We start from the raw sequence: 22,719 nt of genomic DNA, 5'->3' as shown, positions 1-22,719 counted from the left end.
CACGGGTCACACCATTGTGCCAGACGATGTCAACATCCTGACATTCATGTGTCCCAAATGGTACCGAAGAAGCCGGTAGCTGCAGACTGTGATTCTTTTCTCTCTGCCTAAAACTTCCTCTAAATGGCATTACAAAACTGATCCTTTGGGGAAGCTCTCAAATCAGTAAGGGCAGATTTCCTAGAAATGGGATTAGTGCCCCATATCGGCAGCCAGATAAAGCTCCTTCACCTCTTCCTGCTTTGTGTGAAAACATGGCACCAATTTAGCATGTGTGAAACAGTGTGAGTTCTCATCCCACTGTGAATGTGCTTAAGCTTTGGTCTGAACTCTCCAGACAGTGAGTAGCCAATACACTACTTTCAAATTTATCCATTTAAATTTTCTTACATTACTCTGATCTGAACACATTAAAGCAATGCTTCTCATCTGGGGTGCTTTTATCCTTTTCATAATTAAGAAGTACAGCAGTCTTGGGGCTTCTTTCCTCCCAGGACCAGCTCCTGTATGGGGGCTTCACAGGGACTCAGCCCAGCGAATGAGTCAACAAGTGCTGCTGAGTGCTTGCTGTTAAGTCAGCTATTGACTCCTTTCTACTGTGAGCAGGACATGCTCTTCTGTGCCAAGTAATCAAGCTGAAGAGGCCCGGTTTCTTTTGAGCCAGTGAGACAGCAGTTTTCTGATATTTGTGATGCCTACAGAGCCTCACCACTTTGACCTGGATATCTCCTGCTCCCTCCACATTCAAAATGATGTCCCTTCTGCTGCAAAGATTCTGCCTGTTGCTTCAATATATTTCACAAGCCATACCTGGTATCTTTCTTGATAGTTACCGCTGATACAGCCCCTGACATCGGGCGTCTCCTGGGCTTTAGTTGTTTTTATCTATCCTGACTGGGCTAATAACTGCTAATTCATCAAAATATTTGCTCCCATATTTCTCCCCAAAGAGCATGTCACTCCCAAAGGACAATTAGTTTTACTTTTATCTTTCATTTTCTTGTGTAAGTGGTCACAGCAGTTGCTAGAATTGGTTATGCCAACCATTTTGGGTTTTTTTTTTTTTTATTTTCTGTTCTCTGTATATGCTATAAAACATAGAACAGTCAAGAGTCTTTACTTAATGGTCGTTATATCAACTTCTGAAGAGACTGAATTGGTAGGTTTTAAAACTTTAATGTTTGCGCTTAAAAAAATCAAAGAAGATAGCCTGGGGTGTTCACGGCAGCAATATTTGAAGAATACTGATGACGTGGTAGAAAAGCAATACCACATCTGAGTTGACGGGCAGTGCAAATTACACAAATTTATGCATCTTCTCCCTGAAATACTAAGCACTGAAGTGTGTTACATGGAAATGGGTGAGGTCTTGTCAACATTTCTTTAAAAGAGATCCTAATGGAATTAATTACTCAATACTAAGTAGTCAATTCTAAGCATCCAGTTCTTTACTTAGGAGTCAAAGGAAGTTCCAACAGCCTTCAATGCTAAAGAGAACAAATATGTCTTTCTTATCCTTTGTTATTTACCTACAAACTACATTTCATAATTGGTCTACTCTCAGTGAGGAGACCCAAGCCAGAGCCTCTTTCATTCTCAGGAGTTATCCTAGCTTCAACTCTATTTTTTATGTGTTTTTTAAAAAGCTTGATTAGCATGATAGTATGCCATTTCACAACAGGCCTTTTTGGTTGATCAGACTTCTCTTACAAAACACAGTCGGAGGTAAAATTCGGAAGTTCAAGATGACCACTGGCTGCCATTAAGCCTGGATATGGCATGCCACTCAGAGCACGGGAGCCTGCAAATATTCCTGATCACTGACTATGAGATCTACTCAGATGGTAAATACCGGACTCAATGAATGAGTCTTTCTACATTTACAACTAAAGCTTTGGAAGGGTCTACTATGCCAGTTTATAATAATAGGTTTTTGAAGCCAGAGCATTAGATAATGTTAGATCATCTTGGGCATCAAAGTTCTTTAATAGTTCCCAGTCTCAAAACTATGAATACAAAGTAACTTCCTGAAGTTTTATGCTTTATCATTTTCCAAAACTTCTCAGCTCAGTCATTCAGTTAGTGTGTTAATAAATTATCCCACCTCAGGATGTCCCTTTATCCTTCTCAGAGACTCCTACCAAGTGTCTCATAGTAGTAGTGTCTTATGCATTCATTTCTGATGACGGTTTAGAACAGCAGCATAAAAGTTTTAAAAATTGTCACTCTCAAATTCCAGTAAAACAGATTAATTCTATGTCTGGTGAATTCCATGAGTGAAGAAGGGTCAGATTATGTGTGTTTCCAGTGGTACAAATTGCGCAGCACAGAAGAGATGCATGTGAACAGGTGGATTCATATTTTAACCCTCCAATTCCCACAAGTAGCAGTTAAGTTTCCTCTTTTGTAAGAAGTGGCATTAGCTTCCAGGATCTTTTCAAAGTTATCGGACAATAGGAAAACTGCATTTGCAATGTGTTTCTGAGTAAGCAGTAGATATCTGAGGGAGACAAAAGTCAATACCCAGCATGAAGATCAAGAAGAGTGCTCAGTACAGAGAGGAAAAATTGTTTCCAGGGCGTAGGGACTTGATCGTTAGTATAAGGTTAAAGAAGAGACTTAGACTAGAGTTGCTAGGAATAGTTACAGATTTGTTTCAATTTCATTAAAAACACCATCTAATATTTTTATTCCATCATTTTAACAGGGAATTCTATAATCAAGATAGAGTTTAAAACACGCCTGTTTTCTCTTATTTTTGAGGGACTACATAGTCTATGAGGCAGTCTTGTGTTTTTGGTGCTTAGGAACAAGATATATCTTGAAAGAAGAAATAAGAGATTTTTAATAATACAAACTGCATAACTGAAAATTTTTTGTTTTAATGGAAAAATCTAAGATCAAAGAATACTTTTGAAGCAAATAAATATTCAGTGTGTGGTTGTTTGTAGAAGTTGACGTCTTTAGATGGCCACATTTTAATCTTAAGGACACAGGTTTGTTGGATCTTGACACTGAGAGGCAAAATTTTACAAAATTCTCTGATCTTATTAGACACATATTAAAATGTGCTCCCAATGTTTGGTAAAATTACTGGAAAGCATTCATTTCTTGATGCCCTTAATTTGAGGTTAAAAAGGCATAAAATCTTCACTTATTGGTTCATGAGTTATGATTACAGGTTTTAGAATGTTGTACTTCGCTGAGATCATACTGTTGTCAGCAATGTTTTAAAGAGTTACTAGTACCAGGAGTATTTGCTGTTGTATGACAACTCCAGGTTACATGGCAGTGCTTTGTCTGATCTTTTGTATTTTTTTTTCATTTCTTTCCTTTGTTCCCTTTCTCCCTCCTTTGACTCTGGGATTCAGGGTGTTGACTGGGCTGTAAATAAAGTCTATATGCCTCATCCTCTGTCTTTAAAGTAGGTGTCCACCACTCTATAAGACAGCACTGTATTTTTAAAATCTTTATCTATTGAATTCAATGTGTGTGTGTGTATGTCTATACACATACATGTATATCTCATGTATGTATATATATGCATTTACATTATGTGAAAAGATTTATATTAATACAAATAAAAAATTAGAACTTTTTGCAGTTATGGTTAAGATATGCGGCTTTTATTACTATCTTCAGTTTGATTATGGTAATAGCCATGCTTTAGAGGATGACTAAAGTTTATAATTTATTATTATAATGAATCCTTTATTGATATGATCTATTTAAAAATTGACATAAGATACAAACAGAAAAATGGTACATGTATTTAAGATTATACACAATGTTTGAAAGATGAGTTTTTTGGGGGTTTTAGTTTCCTAAATTATGGAATTGTTTCATAATATACATATTTTTAAGTTACTGAATGTATCTCCTTTTCCATCAATCATAATAATGTCAAAAGTGTGTAAAATAAGTATTGTTTATATGGATAGTTTTATTGTATTAGTGAGTTTTCTAGATTAAGGCTAAAACAAACATGTTTAGCTTCTGGGTATAGTTTATCATATAGACTACTTTGACCTATAGGGAGTACACTTAAGAAAGGTTTTGTTTAAATAATATGCGGCCTAAATTAGTACCAAATGGAATATAAATGCAAATGTAGAATTGTCTTCCTGCTTTTACTTCTTCAATTTTTCATAAATGTAAGGACATGTACACATCTAAGCTTTAATAAATCACTATCATTGAATTTTGTTTCCAAATTTAAAATTTCTTAGACTCTTTCAGTTTCAAAGCGCATAGTGTTTATATATTAAAAGCCTATTTGCATTTTTCTACAGAAAAGGCCGATTTCATGTACCAAAACCATTATGAAATTAACGACATATGAATTGACAAATATTCATTGTGAACTGCATTATAAATTTCGTGAAATTCTGAATTCTTATTTCCATAAAATTATCAGAATTAAGTTTTCTATTATCACACGTTTATCCATTTAGGAAGTATAATTTTTATGTGCTTTCTTGGTTTGGAGCTTATATGGATAGGTATTCTGGGTATCACAAGAAAGAGAAACGGCAACAAAAAACCTCTTCTATGAATGTTTCCCTGAAAATGTTCATGTTTCCTTTTGATATGTAGAATCCGATTTTTAAGAAAGCTTCAAATTACCAAACATTGCATGCCTTCTTTTGCTGTGAAAAATATGAATGGAAAATAACATAACATGTTATTTATAAAAATAAACCAGATACAAAATCTTGCCTTGTATTTACAGACAAATTTTAATGGAATATTTCATGGTCCAACACAAATATCAGACCCAATGGCACCAATTCTCGTACAGCCTTTGGCTTACCCTGTATAACAAAATCTGTTATTTAAAGTAGACTACAAAATACCTCATGGTAAGTGAACTTCCAAAGACACAAAGAAAATCTTCCATAAATTTAAAAGCTTATCTCAAATTTTTATTGTTATAAGCTCTGGATGTCTATATGGTTAATTGCATTATCTTAGGTAGTTGAAATATATCGGTTAGAGTGTAGAAACAAAAAAAAAGATGTTTTAGATATTTTTGCTTCTGTTCCTAGTCAACATTAGTAAACACAAATAAGTGGATGTAAAATTACTTTTACAAAATTTCAGTGTTGGCAATCTCAAGCAAAATTCTTTATGTCAGCGACACTTTTTTTTTTTACTCTTAGCTTATTACAAGGTTCATACATTTCAAGGAGTAATGATTAAATGTTGTATCAGAAAGATAATATTGATTTTTTAGTAGCTCTCATTTTTTTAAAAAAATGTTCTCTTTAGAAATTTACAAGAAAAGTGTTTGTCGTTAAGGAAACCTAAAATAGTTGAACATGAAATGCCATTGAAATGTGTTTGGCATAACAAAATGTGATTCATAACATCTTCTGTAATTTTTCACTTAAGAAAAGAAACTTTATTTCCAATGTCTGTGTTCAAGCCTAAAATACATTAAATGAAGAAAAAGTTCAGTAATGTCCAGCAGATAACTAAAATTCAAATTTTATTTTTTTTTCATATTTATCAGACAGTTTCTTTTTCTGAGGAGACTTTACTGAAAGGAAAAACGGAGTGAAATGGGAACCCTGTAGGCATGTTTATAAGTGTTGTACATGACATATTTGAAGCGCCACTCAGTACACATTGAATACTTTGTAAGTATATAGGCATATCAACATGCAAGTGTCATGTACTTAATATTACAATATGCATTTTGTCTTGTGAAAACGGTCATGATAAGAGTAGATTCAATAATTGTGTTTGTTTTCTGTGTGTTACTGCTTCATTTCGGTGGATCTTTACAGCACAGAATATATTTGAGTGCTGTAATAAGTATACCCTTCCAAAAGATATGGATTTCATGTCACATAAATAGAACACTTTATTTTTGAAGGTACTTTACTGGGAACACCTGCATTTCTGGACACTGTCTTCGGAGATAAGTCTTTAAATTTTTTTTAACATGGCAAACTTGTTGCAAGGTTGTTTATATGGAAATATTTATGATAAGAATGGAGCTGTCTTTAAGGAAAATTTACGGTTGAATAAAAGGCTAAACAACCGGTTGACAAATATTGATGTGAACTGAATATGAAGAAGAGATTAGCCGTTTCAGACTCAGAAGTCCTTAGTTCACTACTCAGTTGCATCATTGAATCAATCGACAACACGTACAGCAAGTACAGCGAACGAGGTTTGTAGAAAGATTAAAATGTTACATATTTATAAGGAGCAATAGTACTAGCTTTGAAAAGCTTCTAGATTGCTTTTTGTTCTATTCATGACATTCAGTCAACACATCGGAACCACAGAGAAAAGCAAAGAGGAGAAAGATAACAACTGTTTACATTTTGAACTTGTCTTTTAACCGATTAGTGACTACTGCTTCCAACCGTTACATTTTATTGCGCGTGACGTTCACTATCAGCAAATATAAAAACATGTCTACGAGGATCATGTACAAGGGAAAGCATCTAAAGAAAGAAAGCATTTGAGGTTTGACAGTACTGTGTGTTCGTGTAATGCTGCATTTCATGCTGCGCTTAAAAGTCCATGTAGGAATCGCGACTGCTTTGACCCTGGATGTGGGAAAAGTGCGTAAGTGCTGAGCCCTGGTAGATTTTTCTTGTGCCTCTGCAATTGTCACTTCTCTTTTAACTTAATATCTTTGAAATATACATCATATTTCCGAGGGGGTATAGTGTTTTCTTTACATTTTTTTCACATTTGGGCCCGTTTTCTCCAAAACAATCACATTATATATATATAATATATATGATCATATATATTACATATACATATATGGAAACAGTGTTGAAGAACAAAACAAATGATATCTAGAACATAACCACATGACACAAAACAGCATACTTTCATTTTATGCGTATTTTATAGGTTCATCATCAGTATTTAATAAATTTATGTAATCTATTTTTTTTCCTGAAGGAAAATACGCTCATAAAATGGCATTTTATTTTAACAAATTTAATTACATTATTGAAAAGTTTCTATCATGCCTAGACCGAAAGTGTGGGCTTTTTAGAAAATATTTTAAATTATTGGGGTTGTTTGTTCATAAGGAGGTGGTTTTAAAATACTTAATTTTTGTTTATATAGATAAAATTTCTCTGGAAATTAAATCATATAGATGATTTATCCTCAAAAAATACACCATTGAATTTGAAGGAACTCTTACACATTAAAAATAAAGTGAAATATCAGATTGGATTGCAAGCTGCTGCCATCAAATTCCTTTTTAAAAGTTATAATTACATAACAGCAAAACATTCACTAGGTATGGAAGGAACTGTCCTCAGCAAAGTTTCATATGTTACCTATGTGCAGCTAGTGAGAGAGAAGCTAAACAAACGCATATCCATACACCATAGAATACACTACAAGAAGTTGGCTTTTGAGATTTCCCAGGGAGTGGGGAGTGCATTATTATGAAGGTCCCAAAATGGTGCTTCCTGGGATATCTTGTAAATATTTACTTCCGCTATTTATATCGAAGTATCATAGCCCAAGTTAAAAGTGATAGAGGTAGAAGAATTATTGTAAGTATGCATGGCAGAGAAATTACCAGCTATATCCAATAACTATTGCATTCAATAGTAATCTCAATACATAAAAATGCTGATGATTTTAGAACCCATTGACATATACCATCCCCTTCAAGTCTCATGATTATCTTGCTACGTTCAATCCACTGACTTTGGAAGGGTATATCGAAGTGCAAAGGGCATGTTTGGGTTGTGATAGGGAGACAAAGGAAAAATATAGCAACAAAAATTTCCTCATTAAAATCTGTGACTTTAAGTACTAAATATACCTTATGCACTTTGAATAAATTTTACTCATAATCAAAGTATATCAATCTACTAAAGTGAATGTCAAATTCCGTTAGATGTGAATCAATGATTAAAATCCACATCTTTTTGTTCTCTGCAGTAATGTTAAACACTAAACCAAATAAATGTCTTTCAATAATTCAGTAAGAATAAAGAAAAAAAAACATAACTTGCTGTAGTTAGTACTTTAAACCATAAAAGGTGAATTAGCAAACTCTTGGATCTTCCATAAGAGTATTGTAAAATCCTTTGCATTAAGTATTCAGCAATAGAATTAGAGATATTGCACTGAGTATATTTCAATATTGCCAATGTATATTTCAAAACAAATTATATTATCTACACTAAGATTTCCTCTTTCCCAGAATTCAAAATGCATATTATAATTACATGGGTTTCCAACATCCATACACAGCGAGTACAAGATACTTACATGTACATACAGTGTGGTTACCTATATTTTGCATAGTTTTTAGTGTGTACTTGGTGCCACTTAACAAAAAGCATTACTCGTCAGTCATTTCCCTTCGGCTTTTCAGTTATTTCAGGTGTGACCACTGAGTAATCATTTCATTGTCTGTACCCGTTACAGATTACCATTTTTTTTAAAGGAAATAAAATTGGCCATCTTCAAAACTTTTCTGGGATCAAAATATTATGAGAAGGCTACAGACTGATGTGAAGAGTCTTTTTTTTTTTTTTCCTGTCACGATGTGAAAAAAAAGTGTAAAATTTTATATCTTTATTTTTTACATTATAATTATGTCAAAAGGGACAGGGAAATGCGTTTTCAATGTGCCCATTGGTAACACTTTGCAATAAGTGGCACTAAATCACACAGTAACTGCTATGTTACATGGAAGAGCCATTGCTGTCAAACAGCTGCTGTACATGTGCCTATATGGTATCTCAATGCTGTTACAATCATGACTACATAATTACAAGTGAGCCTGTCTTTTTCATTGAATATTTATATTTTTACAAAAATCAAACAAAACCCAAACGAAACAAATGAGGTGTTAGCTTCTTTGCCATAATTAGGAAAGTTGTTTTTTTTTTTTCTCTATTTGTTATTGTAATTGTAAAGTTTCTATGAAAGACTAAACATCTTTAATGAGATCATTCGGTTTCTAGAGTAAATCCCAATATCAGGTTCTTTAAATTGCTTCTTGCAATTTCTGGTAACAGAAAACAAGTTGGAATCTCTTTCTCTGTGTTTGTTGTAATCTCTCTTCTCTTCAGTACCCACATACATACACACAAGTACATGCAAACACAAGCATACATGCGCACATGTGCATTCGAGCACACACACACACACACACACACACACACACACACACACACACCAATATTCCAATGGGGTATTTTGTCTTTACTATTTTACTCATAAACATTTCCTTTTTTCTTATAGATTTGGTCACCATTCTTTCCAGACCATTCATAAAGGAAAAGAAGACAAGAAGAATGTTGGTAGGATCTTACTGAAGCAGGACAATCAATGTACACTGTAAACATTTCTGGCAGAGAGGAACTCCCTTTTGTAACAAATGATGCTCATAGTCTCTGAGGAGTGTGTGCACACATTCTTTTCACTGTGTTTCCTACCAACTGAACTCCCTGAGCAGAGACAGAGAGTGGCTCCACGTGCATACGACTGGACCTATTTCAGGCTTCTCAGTTGACATGAGTCCAATTTAGAAATCTTATTTCATTTAATTTTTATTTGCTGGAATGGGGAATGCCCACAATTCTTCTAACTTGTTTTCTTCAGTCAATATCAAATAACCTTTCAACACATGAATGTATAACTCCATCGCTTTTTTTTCCACGACAGGAAATGTCACTCAATCAAAATTAGCTATGTTCAACTGAAAACCATTTGATTAGAGCCCACTAATTTTTATGTGTCAGTGATTTTTCATTTTACAAACTCTAACGGGCTTGTGTATTTCTCAAAAGGGTTAAAAGAGTCAAAAATCTTGAAAGGCAAACAATTTGGGATTTCTAATTTTACAGTGTTATAAATAATGCTTGTGTTATTTAGGCAACAATTTTAGCAGTTGGAGCCAAGTAGAATGTAGATGAAGAAGGACATAAATAGAGCATCGGTGAAGAGTAGCAATTTTGTAAATGTATCCTGAAATTAGGCTTTAAATAGTCACTGATGATGCAGTTCTACAACATAGTTAGCAATAAGAACCTTTCCATTTTGTACTAACAGGATGAATTTTTGCTGTGTGGAGTCTTTCTAAAGATTATGCATTGAAAGATATGAGCAGTTTATAGACCTATTCTAGTTTCAATGTGTCTAGAGGCACCTACCTGATTCTCTCGAACTACCATACTATATTAACATATTATTGCATTTTTTCCACAGATGGTATGGAGTGAACTGTAAAAACAAGCATGCAATCACATCAATGCAGACTTATTTCCTTAAAATGTCATACTGTATATGATTTATTATGTTAACACTCAACCACATCATATTAGTTATGTTCTGTATATTTTGAAAAAGTGCTGCTTGACTGACATCGTCCTTTTTCTTTTGAAAGAAATCAACAAGATAAATGCTACACAATTAAAAAAAAACTTAAGAATTCTAACATTGTCCTTAAATGTTTGATACTTTTCTGATAAATAATCTAATATACAGCATCCTGGCCTTTCATTTGTTATCAGCACAGGATATTGTATTAAATCATTCTTGTCCTCCCAAATAAGTTCCAAGGTATTTTAATACTCCACCATGCTGTTAGACATCACAACTACAGCTATCATAGTGTAATTTTTCTTTTCCCCTTAAAGGTGCAAGGCTTGTAAATGGGAAAATAATATTTTCATCTAACTGGATCTTTATTCTTTAGTTTCCAATAAATGTAATGAAAACTATACTACTAAATATTATATTTCACCCAAATAAAAAAGGTGTTGTATTGGCTTTGTCATGTATTTAAGATTATGGGATTATATAATAGTTCAATATACCAAAATTTAAACTAATGCGGAGAAAGAGACTTTCACCTTGGAGTTAAGAGTGTGGCACATGTTCTCTATCACTCTCTGTTTCATAAGTTTGTACCTCACGAAATGCATAGACAGGAATTTAATATAAAGAATTAGCTCATTTATGCAGAAAAATACCATAAACACTTCCTTTTTTGGCAAATCAACATAGGTAAACAGCCCTGAAACTGCCAAATTAAAATGTGTAAAGTTTTTTTTTTTAAACGAAATCAAACTAAGAGTTTGTTTTTAGGTTATTATTCAACCATGGTTGTGATTTAAAACCTGAGGCTGCGCACTGGTTGTCAGCTTAAAATTACCTTTCCTTGTAACATTGTGCTTCCATTGTATAACAAATAAAAATTAACAAGAACTACAAAAATTTGTCGTTGACAGTGCTAGGACATACAGACAAAAATACTAATCCATGTTATCTACTTATAATATCAGTTTATGCAATATCTAAAGGGATATAATGGACGTTAGAAAATGTGTACTTAGGACTGAATAACCTACAGCCAAAAAAGTTAAATATGTATCAAATAATGTTTAATTGGATTTATTATATGCACTATATACAGATACTAAAATGTCTCAAAATTGTGCCCTACTTCAGTTTTGTTTAGGCAGGTGAATCCTTATGGAACAAATAAATTATAGAATCAAATAGAGAAATGAATGAAATCTTTATGATTCCCAAAGCAGTTAAATGTTTGTAATAATTTATTGGTAAATGAAGCTACAATAACCTAATGGTAGGATCTATATAATAGTATAAGGTGTCATGTCATGAGTATAATCCATACACATGGTACCTGTATCAAACACTAAATTTTAAAATAGCAACTTGATACAGTTTTACCAGTATTATCTCAAACATTCCAGAAACTACACTACAGTGTTTTTCAGTTTGTGTTTTCTAGGGCATATGTTTCCACAACATGTTATCTTTGAAGATAGACAGGTAGAAAACATTGTTTGTAAACCTCTAATCTTCGATTAAGCTTAAACACATTAGGTCATCACCTAATCCTGGAACTTGTGATAACTGTTCAATGGCAAACCAATAAAGTCTATGACTTAATGGAAAACAAATATAGGGGCGGGGCTCTGCATACATTTCTTCAATGTATAAAAACAACTCAATATCATGATCCAGTGAGATGATTAACATTGTTAAGGCTGTATATTCAAGCACTGTATGTTAAAAGAGCAATGGTGTAAAATTTAGGCAATAAGAAATGTCCTGCATTATGGATGGTACAGTAATTAAAGAATGATGCTTTCAACTGCTGATTGTTGGTATACACTGGCTACTGAGAGCAGTAGAGTATGGGTGTTAATAAAAGTAGTAGAAGATGGTTGGAATGATTTCTGAAAGATGATTGCCAGTTTTCTCCAGCAGTCAGCCTGGTAGGTAAAACTCAGAACTTGGAGCCTGAATTTTAAATGAAATACTCTTTTTTCTCTTCGGCATTGACTTGGCTGCCTTCAGCATTGATAATGGCTGTGTCGGCATCTGGTGCGTCTTCGGCTCCTTTAGCTTCATTTGTGAGATATGTTCCTGAGGATGCAGGAAGAAGGTTGTTAGTTTTGGGCATCTAACAAAATAACTAGTATTAAGAGAAAAACTTGACCAGATCTTGGTACATTAAACAATATCAGAATATTGTGATACATCACACAATTCAAACATTTAAAATTCTATCATTTTTATTTTAAGAGATGTATTTTGAATGAAACTAAGGCAAAATTATTTATGTAAAGGCAGGAGTGAGACTGAAATGACTACTCTGTAATTTTTGCTTCTTTAATGATAAATTGATTAATGAGATCATAAACGAAATTTAGCTGAAACAATTAGGGTTCTTTATTAACATGCATGTAGTTGATAACAGTCTTAAATTGTTACCATGATTTATTATGCTTACTTACATCTGAACTTCCAAAACAAAGAAACTGAAACTTAACATAAAAACCGATATGATACAAAAACCCAAGAAAATAAGAAAACAGCTAAGAAAAATAGTAGTTTGTTTTGTATTGGCCAAATACCCCTGGGCATGAAAAACCTCACTGACCTAATCTATGTCAATAATGTTAAAAATTGGACTATTATAAAATAAATTTTTTAACAATTCATAAAAAGCTTTTTTTTAAGATCATAATTTTTTGACTCATACAAATACACACACACACACACACACACACACACACATATGAATAAAACTTATACTCAAATACTCAAGAGTTAAGTCTCATTACTAAAAATACATTACTGTCCTTCTTTTGTTCTCATTCAGATTTTTTGTTTTTTTTCTTAGTTTGTTTTGTTGTTTTAACACTCAGAATTAGGTTGGTGTAGTAAAAGAATGCTTGTTTAAATAATGCCAAAATTTCCCAAGTAAGCCATTGTTACTAGGAAGAAAATAAAGTACATACTTTTTTCTAACACTGAACTATGAATGTCTGGTGGATGGTGTATGATTTTATTTGTGGAGATATATGCATTGTCTTTTCCACTGTTTAAAGTAGCACAGCATTTGCCTTAGAACAGAGTTAGTAAAATTTCTGTCAGCCCATTTGCAATAATACTTATCATCACTTCCCTGGATTAATTTAGAATTTACATCTCCAAATCCCTCTTCCTACTTGTGTGCATCCTGCCTTCACTCACCTGAGAAACACACCCCACAAGATGTCCAAGTCAACAGTGCTGGAATGGTTTACATCAGAACTAAGAGAGCTTTCTCTAACCATTGCTCACCTTTATGTCTTGCCAGATATCGGCCGAGAAGAAATATGGAGCACAGCGTAACAAATACAACAACAGCCACTATCCCTCCTATGAGAGCATGATCAGGTCCATTCTGGCCAGCCAGAGAATTGGGATCTGCAAGAGAATAAACAGTGTTGTAGGACTTCCTCCTGAAATACATATCTAGAACCAGACAAGTCATTTTAAAACAGTGTGTTTCTACTAAAATGATTTTGTATGTCAAACATCCAGTCAACAAATATTGGTGGTGTGGCTACAGCACACAAAACACCTGGAGAGATAAGATTGAACATGTTAACTTTTACCATTGAGTTCACATATTAACAACAGAATGACATGAATTAAATATACATACAAAAGCTTTTGTTGTTACATGTTTTTACTTAGTATTCATATTTGTAAGAATAAATGTATATGTAAATCTCTGTAATATATACATTTATATACATACATACACATACATGTCTACACACGGTACAGGGAATTCATAGGTAAATTAAAACAAGATCATTCTGATGGAAAATCTTGGGTTTAGTACTATAATTTAATATTTATCATTAACAAGTAATACTTGAAGCTGTGAAAACTGATGAATGCTCTTAAGAAGTCTTAAGAAAAATCTAACCATAATACTTTGGGGAGCTCAAAGTTTAAAGAACAGATAGTCATAACAAATAATTTCATCAGAGTAAACTAAGGAGGAGAGAACCAGATAATCTTGGGGAAAACACTCGGAATTTGATGGAAGACGGTAATATATTATGGTGACAGGTTTGCACTGCAGTGAAAGGTAGATAGGTGGGAAAAGATGATTAAACCACACTGAGAATGAAATGTTCGTTGGATTTGTAGTTTTCCAAACAATGATTGGAAAAGATTATCAAGAAACTTTACATTCTGCTGTTAGTAAGGCTTCTTTTGGAAAGAGATAAGCCAGTACAAATATGGGAAAATCAAAAGTATCTAGATGTTTGGACAAGCAAGTGTTTGAAAATTGATATTTATGAAAGTCACATGGCAAGGAAGAAAACTCAGTGAGTAAGAAAACACATTAGGTTCTGCTCTATGGCAAAGATCAAATAAGCATTCCAGGTTCCTCCCCCAACTGTCTTCTTGCAAAGATCCTCATGTACTTTCTTATACTTAAGAGGCAGGATTCAGAAGGAGACAGGCAACAAATGAGTTGTGGCTGGCACCGATGCTTTAAAGATCTCTAAGAGTGGCTGTCGAGCCGTAGATCTGACACAGAGATTTAGGAATGTGATATTTTTTTTGAACAACTTTATTTTAAAGAACAAAGATAAATGCACAAATTTTAAGCATTTTTGCATAAAAGTATACAAATACATTTTTGTCAGTACTTGTTTTTTTTTTTTAAATGTTTGATAGTGTGCATTAAACTCTTACTAGTTACAATGAGCATAAACTACATGTAAAACAGGATGTAACCTGGAATTAGTCAAAGTTTTCTTGGTGTGTAAGGATTAAGCATAATGGTTTTTTCTTTTCTTTACTTTTTTAAAATATTCTTGAACTTCATATAGTTTGTGAGTTGTTTCTGGGGTGTTCAGAGCTTTCTGTGGTTATGTTTTGTAAAAACTCCTTAATTACACTGAAAACTGAGAAAAGTTTTTCATCATTATTTTTATGTTTCTATCCTCTTATGCATGGTATACATTTTTGGAAAAATTCTGCAAATGAAAATTAAATGTGTATTTTACCTACCCTGTATTATTATATCAAGAAAGAATAAAAAGCATTGTTAAAAAAAAGAAATAACTGATACATAAAAGAAGACCTGTTTCTATGGACTGGTATTATTGTTACTTGGCTCCAACAATTCTCTTTGTTTCTCTCTGCCCCAATCCCAAACAGAATGGATTTTTATTTTTTTCCCAATGTATCCTTCAAATGTTTGTGTTTGGGGATATGCTGTGGAATGAAGTCAGGATGAGTAAGGGGTGCCTAAATCTCCAGTGATTCTGTTCTCAAATATTAGCATCTTTCTTTCTGGTAAGTTCCTAATAAAAGGATTATTTAGAAGAGGAAGCCTTGAACCCTCCCTGATCTATGTAAGTCACCATGTGGTAACTTCCTCTCTCACATATTTTTGCTATTATGATACACTACCCTAATCAGAGACTCACAGACTGCCTGATCTGGAACCTTCCACCTGTCTAAATTGTTTAATTAATAAAGCTTATTTTCAAGTACAAAAAAAGGAATGTGATATTTAGTGGGAACTGTGTCCTGTCAAAGAATCATATGCAAACAAAAGTAACAATCTGTGCTTAAAACTTTAAACAATCTATAGAGCCAAAAAAAAAAAAAAAAAAAAAAAAAAAAAAAAAAAAAAAAAAAAACCTGTGAAAGGAAGAAATAGAATAGAAAAGCTGAACAGTGCTGATGGATGTCCTACTTTTCAGCACCTGCTTAAATGCATCCTGACATAGCACCTTACAGGTTGAAAGCAAAGAAAAACAGTATTGTCAAAGCCAAAGAATCTTTTGATTCAAGTCTGACATGCTATCATGAGTGGTTTACACTGAACTTGTATTTTCAAGTAGGAGTAATGGTAATTAAGGAGTGGGTCCCACACCTACAATAAATATAAAGACTGTTCCACAATGTGCTTGAAAGGTCACAAAGGCGAGTGCAGAAACCTCAACTTTTAAAAACAAAGAACTCAAAACCTGAATTTGTTAATCAGCTCCATTTAGCATTTTATACAGATTTGAATAGCTATATATTTGAACCAATCCCAATTCACCTCAAAAAAAGAAAGAAAGAAAGAAAAGCAAAAGAAAGAAAAGACATTTTCTTTCACTCCATTCTGTGATCAAAGTACATAATCTGTAGTCAGCATTTCAGCATCAGAACTTTGGAGCTTCAAGATGTCTTATTATATTTTTTATGATTTCCTTTTTTACTTCATACTATGGCCTTACTACATTCTCTGGGATCCTTGAATTATCTTACATTAATTATTTTCAGGAATTTTATTTTTTTATCTCAAGATTTTTATATATCCTGCTTTTTCCTTTGGAGACCTGTGTTATCCTTCACTTTGTCATCTTGTCTATATCATTTTACATACATTTGCATATCATATATTGGTTAGTGATTTGTCTTATGTTACAGACTACATCTCAGTGGAGACTACATCATATTTTCATTTCAATGAGCTATAGGGTGTCAGGTGAGCATATGCTTAGCTTTGATTTTGGTGAGCTCAACATCATTACTCTTGGTTGTAGTCAAAACTGCCAAAGCCTTTAGCATTCAGATTTTCTGTTTAGAATGTTCATTTTATAAATAATATTACACTTTATAAAAAATTCACTTTTTTTGTCTTTCATCTGTGGTCTTCTCTACCATAGGCAAGTCTTAAAATTTTATGAATTAAGTCTAACTTTGGCATCGTGACATAAAAGCCTATAGATAACAATGTAAAATACTACATCTAACAAAATATATCCACAATAACCTATAGTATCATCTCAACAATTTACAGGAATCATATGTATAATGCATTTTATGTAATGTGTGCTACTTTATTAACAGATTTTAAAACAGGCCCCCAGACTTTAGTATTCCAGGAGATCTTAGCACAGTTAATGCCATTTAGAGGAACATTATTTAGAACCTATTCACTAGGCCCCAATGCTTGCCAAATTGGTAATAAAAATTTAATCCAACAAAGATCTAATTCATAATCTCAGAAATTTGGAAAGTCCTTGACTATACTAACCATTCTTTTTGGCCTCTAAAATTTTCCTTTCTTTAACTGTTCTTGCTAGCTGATGTATCTCAAATAGGATGTGCAATTTTTGTGCACAAAAGGTAGAGAATAGGAAGGCAACATGATTTTTACTAGTTCATTGTGTAGCTAACCAGCCAACGCATAAAGATTTTAATTTTTCCCCCTTTTAAAATTTATTTTAAAATACTTTTAAAATTCTTTAATCTTTTTGTTACAATTCAGTCTTTTTCCCCTCCTGTTCTTCCCTCTGACTGTTCCACATCTTGTACCTGCTGCCCCTCCCCTTGTCTCCAAAAGGATGTTTGGAGACCACCCCCAACATCCAACCCTCCACCCATCTAAAGCTCCCTACTCTCTGGGCCCTCAAGGGTTAAGTGCATATTCTCTCACTGAATAAACTCAAATAAATAGCTTTCCTTTATACAAATGATAAATGTCCTGAAAAAGAAATTCGGGACACAACAACCTTCACAATAGCCACAAAAAAATAGAAAATATGTTGGGGGTAACACTAACCAAACATGTGAAAATTTCATATGACAAACTTTAAGTCTTCAAAAAATAAACTGAAGAAGATTTCAGGAAATAAATTTCTTATGCACATGGATTGGCAGAATTAACACAGTAAAAATGTCCATCCTACCAAAACCAATCTACAGATTCAACACAGTCCTCATCCAATTCACAACACAATTCTTCAAAGACATGGAATGAGAAATTTCAAATTCACCTGGAAAGGCAAAAAGCCCAGAATAGCAAAAACAAATCATAACACTAAAAGAACTTCTGGGGGAAATCACCATCCCTGACCTCAAGCTGTACTACAGAACAATAGTGATTAAAATCTACATAGTATTGGTATAGAGACAGCCTGGTTGACCAATGTAATAGAATTGAAGATCCAGAAATAAAACTACACAATTATAGACACTTGATCTTTGACAAAAATAAATACCCAAAAAACATACAATGGGAATAAAAACATTTTTAACAAATGGTGCTGGTCTTACTGGCAGTCTACATGTATAAAAATGAAAATAGATCCATATTTGTCACCCTGCACAAAGCTCAAGTCCAAGTGGATCAAGAACCTCAGCATAAAACCAGATATACTGAATCTAATATTAAAGAAAGTAGGAAAGAGCCTTGAACTCATTGGCACAGGGTATAAATTTTTTAAATAGAACTCCAATGATTCAGGCTCTAAGATCAAGAATTGATAAATCGGATCTCATAAAATTGGAAAGATCCTGTGAGGAATAATGATTTTCTATTGGCTTTAAGTGTATATATGTTCGCTAAAGCAGTTACCTTGCAACATTTTGGAGGCCCCAGTGAGACTATCAGAAATAGTAATGGAGGCAGATCTCCAGGGCCACCTCTGTAAGGAATAGATAGCTTCTAGGTAATGTGTACCCTGGGATGCTGCATGGCCTTAGGGACTTTGATTGCCTCCTGTCAACTGATGCCTCCACTCAAAACAGGAAATTATAGAGTCCCCTAGACCTGTGTCATTGGGAAATGAATCTGTTTCTGGTACTTTCCACATAGGACATCTAGGAAAAACAAGCCAATTTATAATATCTTGGGTCCACCTGAGATCTTACCAACCACCTAGTTTAAGCAGGAATGGTTGGATTTACTATGTATCACTTTGTGTCTCTTGGTTGGAAAAAGTTTTAAAATGTGTCAATTGCTGTCCCATAATAGCACATGACTTCCTGAAGGCTGACACCCCCCCCCCCAAACTCCTTCTAGCAGCATGGTAGCTGTGGAGGCTGCTGTTGCTACTGTTGCTGTTGTGGAATGTCTTCCCATAGCTCAAGGAGGATTTTGAAGATGAGAACAGTTATTATATCTATGAAAATGTATATACCTTCTGTGAAATCTATTGGTCCTCTTTTGGAGATCACTAGCCAGTTTTGCTTCAGGCCATCTGAAACCTGGTGGCTTATGTATCTCATCAACCATAACCAGTTTGCCTGTATTGATCAGTGGCTTTCTGATAGACCAGTATGCTAGACCAGCTGGCTTAAGACATGAGTATTTTTTGTTGGGGACATTAATCTTTTCAGCTCAGCAACAATGCTGGCAGAAGCCCAAAAAATGCCACCTCTTGGCTACAACAAAGGAAACTGGCCTTTGTTCTTCCACTCCTAGAGTGTTTGCTCATGTTTCTGACAGCTTCATCACTAGAAGTCAGAGACTCTTGGATCTTAAACAAGAGACTGCAAAGAGGATCCTTGTCTAGGTATTGGGAAAGTGGCAAAGGATAGTAGCTTATTGTTAAAAAAAAAGATTTTGTTTCTAACAGTTGGCAGGTTTTTTTTTCAGTCCATTGTCATTATCAATATTAATAAATGAAGCTTGAAAAACAGATTTTGGGCCAGGGTGGTTGTTCGTGAGCACCATGCACTCAGTGGAGAGAGGTCCTCCTGGGGGAACACAAGATCTAACACATTTTGTGGACCATTCCATATCTGATTCTGTAAAACATTAGCCAGGCTGGTGCTAGATGATAATGTGGTCAAGCCTCTCTGATTTCCTGATAGTGACTGATGCAATTCAATATAGCAGACCTGACTTAACAGATGTCCTGCCAAAAGAAGCAAAATAGGTGCCAAATACTGATGGGATCAGTTTTATTTTAAGATGTAATCAGGTATGGTAGCCACATTTGTCAACTTGGACAGAATGTCACTGGCACAGTTCCTCAGTAAGGAGCTTCAGCACAAAGGGCTGAATTCTTGCATTATCTCAGAGCTTCCACTGCCGGGCACCTGGTGATGAACCATCTGACACTATCTTCTGTAGCACCCTTTAGCTAGATATGGCAGATACATGGGGTTACACTAATGATGTCTCCTGTGTGAGTGGTACAGACCACAGGATATTTGCCTTTCCATATTATCTCCAGGCTCTGGGTTGTCAAGCTATAACTTATAGATATACACAGACATGAGTGGTAGAGTAGTCTCTCAAACTATTGATGAATAGTCTTCTGAGTTTTTGCTGAGTCTATACAACTTGAGGAGTGAATGGGTATTAATTTTTGTATTAGGTACACCTGGCCCTTAAGATAGCAACAGGTAAGAGGTTGACCCAACAATCGTTAATCTCAAAGAATGTTAGTTTCCTCTGCCAGACTTAGGACAACTTTGAACTTGAAGGCAGGGTTCATTGTCATACCCCAGGGAGATGAGCAACCCAATCTAGGAATTAACTCTTGGGGGGGGGGGAGTTGTTCTTGGTGATAGTTGAGTTTAAATTTAAATGTGCATCATTTTGTGTGTATTATGAGTTGGTTTCTAACCAGTAATGGATATCTTAGATATCTTATAACTTTTGGACAAAGTCTTCCTCAGCACTAATAATTATTTTTCCCTAATTGTCTTTATATTGTATGCAAAACATTACAGGTTTCATCTCATCATGAATGTAAGCACAGATGTAGCCTGTTGCTTTAAATATTTTAGTCATAGTTTAGATATGGAACCTCTTTACATCTCTGCTGCCAAAAATATGTTTAAAACTTGACATTCACTATGAATTGTTAGATTTTCTTTTTACTTCAATGTCATCTATTAGACTAAAAGTCTTTCCTTAATTTCTATTCTTAGCAACTAAAATAAGAGACTGAGGATCAGGTGAGTACCATCTGAACAATGCAAGAATAATGCATAATTTAAATGGATAAATCCTATCAAAAACATCTCATATAGCCTTCAATTCATCTCCTACTGCCAGAGGGAAAAAAAGGTGACGTGTAGCCTTCCAATCTTCTCTACAGATAGCTAAATTTGCATTATAATTCAAATAACTATATCATCCATCTTTAAAGATCATTATTTGTTCTCATGTGTTACCTTGTGACTTTCAGCAGGTGGTCTGTAAACATGGGTGTGGGTAAATGCCACTAGACGTTGCTATGTGTCCTTATGATTTTTGTCCACCAGCAATGGCTAGATAAGAGGAAATAGAAGCTACAACTTTAAATATCTTTGAGTTTAACATTTATTAATTAAAGTGGGTTTGATGCTTTTAGAATAAAATATTCTAAAGAGAAACATGTCAAATGGTATCTATGATAAGTAATTCTTGATATTAAAATATGGATTGTCACACTACACTATAAATTTATTTGAAATTTTGTTATGGATAAATCATAAACGGTAATTTCTATTTGCAAAATCATGGCTGGGCATGATGTGCTCGGTTTAAGGTGTCTTTAATACAAATATAAATAACATTGCAAACATGTATGGGTTCCTAAATCCACCATCTTTAAAAACATGTAGGATAAATTAAGATTAAAGTACAGTCTGGGGCAAGTCTAAAATGTGAGGTCAAGATGATGTGGGAGACCAGGTTTCTTACATCTCTACTTCAGACATGATTAGGTCCTGTCCTGGATACATTGATCTCAGATTCAGTGAACTGCTTTTGATAGTGAAAGCTGGTCTTTCATTAAGGCACCCTACATCAATCATTAGAACACCACAAGACTATCCTCTTCCCCCTTTTTGTAGCAAATTTTGACTCTGTCTTTCCCTTTTATCCCTCCTATTCCAGTCCCATCACTTAGTTACAGGATAACTGTCCTTACCTATGACATTCTAGATTCTCACCAAAAATCAGATACTAGAATTCCTTTCTCCATTTGTGGTTTTCAAAACCTCTTTGAAATCTCTAAGGTCCTTGAGCCCATATTCAAGTCGGAACATTCAAATATTCATAATTTCTTGGTTGAAATTCTTCTATATAGTATAAGCAATTTCTCTTTGTTTCTAATTAAACTTTATTTTTGCCCCTGTTTTTGTTAAAGGTTAAAAAAATGTATATATACTATGTAATTTAGTCTTCAATTGTTAAAGTCACTTTATAGAAGGAATTTAATACTATTTTTATGTTTTTTCAGCTTGAAAAAATACTAATAAGCATCAAAATTATATGTCCTCATAGAAAATGATTTAAAACAACATTACATGATTATTTCTACGAAAATACAACATTGTTAAAATTATAATAATTAACTTTTAAGGGAAATATTTTTATTGGCATAAAGCTTGGTAATATTTAATGTGGATGGTACTTTTAAAAGGTAAAGATTTGCAAATAATTTATTCTAATTATTAAGCCATTTATTATTCTCTATGTGTCTTAGTACAGGCCTTTTAATACATTTTTACTTAAGCTTTATACAGAGTATTGTGAGAGTATTCAAGCTTTCTACCTCTTTCTAGAGCTTCAGAGATTTAGTTCCTTATTGTGATCTTTGTATATGCTTGGCCCAGGGAGTGGCACTATTAGGAGGTGTGGTCTTGTTGGAG

The 22,719-nt window shown here is 33.9% G+C and overlaps 1 protein-coding gene across 7 annotated transcripts in view; it reads right to left on the bottom strand.

Moving 5' to 3' along the window:
• Window positions 1-12,292: 12,292 nt before the first annotated feature.
• The window catches only part of CADM2 (cell adhesion molecule 2), a gene marked incomplete at both ends in the record, with an annotated part of 927,734 nt that continues 917,307 nt past the window's right edge, over window positions 12,293-22,719 (bottom strand). For all 7 annotated transcript variants that reach the window (XM_080918671.1, XM_080918673.1, XM_080918676.1 and 4 more), the window contains 2 exons: window positions 12,293-12,411; window positions 13,615-13,740. In XM_080918671.1, the coding sequence (XP_080774797.1) occupies window positions 12,293-12,411; window positions 13,615-13,740 (245 nt within the window). The remainder of the gene's footprint in view (window positions 12,412-13,614; window positions 13,741-22,719) is intronic.

This window comes from Micromys minutus (genome assembly GCF_963924665.1).
Source record: "Micromys minutus genome assembly, chromosome: 7".
Lineage (NCBI taxonomy): Eukaryota > Metazoa > Chordata > Mammalia > Rodentia > Muridae > Micromys > Micromys minutus.
This window is presented reverse-complemented; position numbering and strand designations above follow the sequence as displayed.